The 6277-nt window shown below is 35.5% G+C and overlaps 1 protein-coding gene across 1 annotated transcript; it reads left to right on the top strand.

Annotated features, from left to right (window-relative positions):
* The first annotated feature begins 916 nt into the window (after positions 1–916).
* On the top strand, positions 917–2740 carry LOC113780488. Its single transcript, XM_027326286.1, has 3 exons — positions 917–1224; positions 1327–1482; positions 2350–2740. Exons 1-3 carry the CDS (start codon positions 917–919, stop codon positions 2738–2740), a joined length of 855 nt encoding a protein of 284 aa, XP_027182087.1.
* Positions 2741–6277: the final 3537 nt, after the last annotated feature.

Here is a 6277-nt window from a genome sequence, read left to right as displayed (position 1 = left end):
AATACTACGGGTATATGTAACTTTCTTGGAAACTATTTAGTATCTTGGTTTAGTAAAAAGGAAAATGCTATTTCCCTGTCTACAACCGAAGCGGAATATGTTGCCGCCGGAGCTTGTTGTGCTCAATTATTATGGATGAAAAATACATTGAATGATTTTGGATTAATGTATGATTGTGTGTCCATGTATTGTGATAACACCAGTGCCATAAACCTGACAAAAAATCCCATTCAATATTCTAGAACAAAGCACATAGACATTAAGCATCATTTCATTCGCGATCTTGTTCATAAGGGTGAAATTTATGTTCAATATGTCTGCTCAAAAGACCAAATTGTTGATATTCTCACAAAAGCCCTACCACTGGATCAATTTGTATTGTTGAGAACAAAATTGGCCGTTTTAGAAAACATTTTCCAAAAATTCTCTGATTACTCTTTATCGGACGTCCGATGTGTGAGAATGGACGTCCGACAGTGTTCTTGATCACCCTCCTAGAAAGTTCTAGTTCGGACAGTTGTGTTGGACGCTTTACTTCGTTCCGCCGTCCGACACCCAAAAATTGCGTCTTATAAGGAAGTCCTTTGCTTCATTCAGTTCATTTTTATCTTTTGTCTCGGACGCAACTCTTCATATTCTCTCATTTTCAAAATTCATATTCATCTCTCTTCGGATCAAGTTCCAAGAAATTACTCTGATCGACACCATTACATTCCAATTGCGCGTTCATTGCTTATCATAACTTGTCCCAACTGCCAACTGCACTATAAATCCCAATTCTCACCTGAAACCCTAGCCACTCAAATTCACTCTCTGTGGACGGTTCAAGCATCCATTGTAGTTCATACTGCACTTTTCATCCCCTGATACTTATTTGCATTACATTCCACAACACAAAACACGCTGCATTGCAATCATGGTGAGGATTAGGAGAGAATTTGTGAGTGCTGGACGCACTTTCAGACTTAGAGATGAAGAGGATGAAGACGTTCAAGTTGTGGAACCTCCTGCCAAATCACCCAAGAAGGGATCTGGAACTCGTGGGGGAAAAAAGAGGAAGCAGACTACTCGAACTAGAGAGCAATCTGGTGAACCATCTGTTGAACATCAAACTGAAGAGCATCTAGTCAGTGGCAGTGAAGAGGAACTGGAGCAGCCCACCAATGCTAATGCATCTGTCATGAAATCACCCAGGAAGGGAAAAAAGACCACTAAATGGAAGAGGTTGGCTCAACCTAAGGAAAGTCAAACTGCTGATCCCTAGAGGGATCAGCAGGCTGCATAGAAAAATGTTGGGGTACAGCAAACTGCTGAACCATCTACCAGGAAGTCACCAAGGACAAGGTCTGGTGTCCAGGATACTATGCCAACTGCTCAACGCAGTGGAGAGAAAAAGCATCCTGCAAATAAGCAACCTAAGACTCAAACTGCAGAGCAACCTACCCCCTTGCCAAAGTTCATTGATGATGATGCCAGGGATAGGTTCGAATGGATCTCGCAGAAAGGTTTTATCACTCAAATGACCATTATCCCTCACGAATTCCGTAAGCTTGATCTTGAATCTGTTCTCAACCATTTTGAAATCCAAAAATGAGCCCATCTTCTGACTATTCCAAACACGTACTATCCTGACATGCTTTATCAATTCTTTACCAACCTTAGGAAGGGCAGATCACATACTAATCTTATATCACGTGTCAATTCTGTTAACATAGAGTTGAATCTTGAAATTGTCAACACTGTTTTGGAAATCAAAATTGAAGATGGTTTTAAAGGAAAAATTGCAAACTTCTTTTCATACGAAGAATTTCCTTCTGCATATCATCATTTTCATGTTGCCAAGTTGATGACTTATTTCCAAACCCATTTTAATACTCTTGTTGAGGCAAGATTGGAAGATCTCAGTCCTAAAAATTTGATCATCTTTTTCATAATTTTCAATCTTTTGGTCCCTACAGATGGTCATAGGACCGATGCCAACAAAATGGAACTTTACCTATTCTACTGTTTTCTTGAAAAAATCTGAATTGATTTCGGCTTTGTTATGTGTAAATTCCTGCTTAAAATCTGCACTGATAGCCGTAGAAAACTTTCCTATGAAAAAATTCTGACTCCTATCTTTCCTCATCTTGAAATTTCCTTTTCTGGAAAATCACCAAAACCAAGTGTATCAACTGTTTTCTCCAAGGCTTATTTTGAAAAAAAGAATCTGAAATTTTTTTAGGGTCATTGATGTCACAAGGAAACTATTTTGGAGTCTAGGAGAAAGAATTTTCATGAAACTCCGGTTACCTCTAGGACTCCTCGAGATCAGTCCATGTTCATTTCACCCTTTACTATCCATCCTAGAAAGTCAGCTACTAAGTTCTGTTCATCCAACTCTGAGGTCATTTCTTTGTTTGAGGATCTCAGACAACACATCATACTCCTTGAAGATGGTCTGATGATGACCATGTCATCCGAACAACAAGCCACCTTCATCGAAAAAAGAAATCTGCTGGTGCCCCCCACTCCTCAAGACAATGAAAATGCGCACCAAAAGGAGCCGAGATCTGAGCCAACTACTGAAACCACTCCAGAATACCGTGCCTCCAGTTCTCAGCCACAGGACAAGGGAAAGGCTCCAGCAATTGAAGAAGAAACTGATGATGATGATGATGAGGACACTGAAGAGGAAGAAGATCCTGCTCAGTTTCGTCTGGCAAGAAGAAGGCCTGGATCCTCCAAGATCACCATTTAGGCACTTCTAGGCAAAGACACCTTATGATAAGGATGGTAGTTCACAATAGGCTTTTGGCATTTTCTGCATTTTAAATATTTTGTGTGTTCTGTATTACGGATTATATTTCCTCTGCTGGTCTATAAGACTATTTGGTTATCTTTTGTGGTTTGAATTAATGTTATTTTTATGGATTATCCCTTTGTTCTTGATGAATGTGCCTAACTCTGTTTGGCCTCTAATTTCTGATATTGACTGCTATTGACAATTGCTGGTTGCTGCCAATATTACTGATATTGTGTTTTTACTGATAAATGGTTGCAAAACTGATATCATATTGTTGATAGTATTGTTAATTGATTACTGGCCTCTGGTTGATCTAATGATGATAAAAAGGGGGAGAAATAGATACTGGTTTAAATAAAGGGAAATCATTCTGAGGAAATGGATACTGGTTTGGATAAAGGGAAATCATTCTGAGAGGGAGTATTCACTTCTTGATGCATTAAGTAAGGGGGAGCTGTGCCTAAATTATTTTTCTCTTCCTCCATCTATTATTTTGTCATTATCAAAAAGGAAGAGATTGTTTATCTCAGTCCATAACTTTTGATGATTACAAAACAAATGGATGTTACTAATGTTCTTTAAATAGACCTTTTCAGAAATAGAGCAAAACAGGGTCAAAGATTAAGCACAAAGAATGCTGAAGCTACTATCGGACGCACAAGAAAACTGGATCGGACGTCCGACAACCTTTGCATAACTTTGAACGCATGAAGAAATACACCCTCGGACGTCCGAAGATATTGAGTCATTCCTTCTAAACTCACTGACCTCGATCGGACGCACATTATCAAGAGCACCGGACGTCCAACAAACGTTACGACACTTCGGACGTAAAGCTTTGGAAGCACCAGACGTTCGAAAAGAATTGAAAAAGAATTCTCAGTTTCACCCCCACCCTCGGACGCATACATTGAAGGTACCGGACGTCCGATATAATCCAAGAGAATTTCCTGAGCTCACTACCTACAATCGGATGCAAGAAATTGGCCTACCGGACGTCCGACACTACCAACGGCTAGTTGACTCTTCAGCTGCCTTCTGTCCGTTGGAAGCATTAATTGAGGAACTTTCTGGTCCCATATAAATAGAACAAAGTCAACCACTTCTGAATAACTTTGCACATTGAGACTACATCAGATTGAGAGTGATTCAAGGGCAAAAATACTTTTAAAAGAATATTTGTACTCTTAGTTGTGTAATTTTTGTTTAGTTCTTCAAGTGTGTTTCAATTATTTCAATAGTGTAGTTTTATGAGAGTTATCTGAGCGATTGTTAAACTTCTTTGCTTGACCAAGTGTGACTTGAGGCAAGGAAGAAGTGATCCTTCCCTTGTATACAAGAGATTGGCTGTAAGTTGATCAATTTGAAGAAACTTGCACTATAAAGTGACATTCAAATTCAAGATGAGTTTGGTATTTGGTTTGATACTCTATCTCTTTTACTTTCTGCTTTGATATATAAATTGTCCATCTCTTCTACTCATAAGCACTTGTACTTTCTGATTCATTTCTCCATTGTGTGGTCCTTTAGAAAAAGAGGGCAAGTACTCAAAAAATGACTCATAATTTGGCCAGTTTTTAATCTACTTAATTCACCCCCTTCTTAGGTTATTTTCGATCCTTACAATAAATATATTAGATACTTATGACTCGACTGGTGAAATAGTGCTTCTCCCCCCAAAAGCATATTTTTGTTAATCAACATACAACAAAAATATTTTATTGCTAATGAACAAAATATTAAGAAATTATCCATACATAAAATCATAATTATTGATACAAACCTTTTCCATAAAAGGGGGAATCTTCTGTAACAATAGAAGCAAAAGTGATGAGAATTATTCAAGAATTGAAGTCAATTTAGTTTATAAAGTGATTGATATCCTAATTAATTGATTGACATTTTGTCACTAATTAATTAGTATCTCCCATTTGATAATGATTGATTGGTATCTTTTGCTTGATACCTTATTCAATCAATTAAAAATCAAATCAATCAATTAATCAGAAAAGGTTATTTTCAATTATGAATTATGGCAAGATTTTCTTGATGGAAGGAAACCATAGGGATTTTGAATAAGAATCTCTAGTCTAGCCTATAAATAGCCATTGGTATATCAACACTACACACTCTGGTTGCATGAGTTAGAAGATGCTTAATCTTAACCCTTCTTCTACTTATCTGTTCCTACATATTTACACATTTTCTTCGTTAGTAGAAAGTGTTAGTATAGAGAAGAAGAAGGAAAGAAGACAAGGAGCTATACATATTTAAACCCTGCTTGACAACAATGGTTGGAGATAAATCATTTAAATTTTCACTGCTTAATACAACTTGTTTGTACCTATTTGTTTAACATGTGGCATCAGAACCACCCTCTAACCATGTTGTTAAATATATAACTTCATGACTTGTTGTCAATATGATAAATTGCATAGATTCATATGGTGTCAAATGAATCAAATCTAATTTGTCATCGGATCTATATTTCCATTATCTCGATAATTGAGATTAATGGCTAACCTCATGTATATTTATCATTCTTGTGATGATTTATTTGGGTCATGCAATTCATTAGGATTTGTTTAATCCGGTATGACTTGATAATGATTTGAATGTTTGTTAGACTAACATATTCTTTCGTTATTGGTGTTATATGTATTGGTACATATCATGATTGTTGTTATCAAGTATGATAACAATCTAAAAAACATATATGTAGTTGACTTTTAGCCATCCAATATGTAGTTTTACGTCTCATCTTTGGTTGTAATGAGTATTCATCAAAACAATTTGATTTATATGACTGAGTGCATACATATATGTAGTGGATATGATTTATATGACTGAGTGCATACATATATAGTTAATTTGATATTTGATCAACAAAATCATTATATAACATTCGTTTGGTTATCCTTGTACATGACAACATAACAATTTATGTCTTATATAAATTATGGTTAGTATACTTATACTTTTTGATTTTGCACCATGTATACTAAAATATCATAAAGGTTGAACTTACTTTTGAGGCACTTTATGTCTATATGAGTTCCATTTAAGCAACTCTATGCCTCTTAGAATTATGATTAATAATTGGCATCAGCAGTTTGTTTGCTTGCTGCACTTTCACCTAATTATTTAAAAGTATAAATTGTAATATCGTTCAAACTTTCATTTTGTCACTTATAAATTATTTAGATGTTATCTTAAAGATCTTTGCATCTTGTATTTAAAACTGGCCACAACATCTTATATATGTGATATTTAGAATTTTAATCACATAAATGTTAAGTGATTAAATGAATAACATATAATTAAGTAAACAATTAATTTCTTAAAACTATCAATTGGCCCATAGGCAAGTAGTGGTTTTAATGACATTAATTGAAATAAGATAGTAAGTTTAACATTGTATTAAGAGATTTTCCTATGCCCACAAGTATGAAAAAAATTCTATTTTTATAGTTTTATTTAACAGTTTTATTA

The sequence above is a fragment of the Coffea eugenioides genome, chromosome 8, assembly GCF_003713205.1.
Source record: "Coffea eugenioides isolate CCC68of chromosome 8, Ceug_1.0, whole genome shotgun sequence".
Classification (NCBI taxonomy): Eukaryota; Viridiplantae; Streptophyta; class Magnoliopsida; order Gentianales; family Rubiaceae; genus Coffea; species Coffea eugenioides.
The sequence above is the reverse complement of the archived record's forward strand: the minus strand, read 5'-3'. Positions and strand labels throughout refer to the sequence as shown.

Bases quoted from the DNA above. Each gene is read 5' to 3' on its own strand.
- LOC113780488 (XM_027326286.1), top strand. From the start codon at position 917: ATGGTGAGGATTAGGAGAGAATTTGTGAGTGCTGGACGCACTTTCAGA. The intron at 1,225-1,326 runs GTTGGCTCAACC...ACCATCTACCAG, and splicing joins AAGACCACTAAATGGAAGAG to GAAGTCACCAAGGACAAGGT. The intron at 1,483-2,349 runs GTTCGAATGGAT...TATCCATCCTAG, and splicing joins GATGATGATGCCAGGGATAG to AAAGTCAGCTACTAAGTTCT.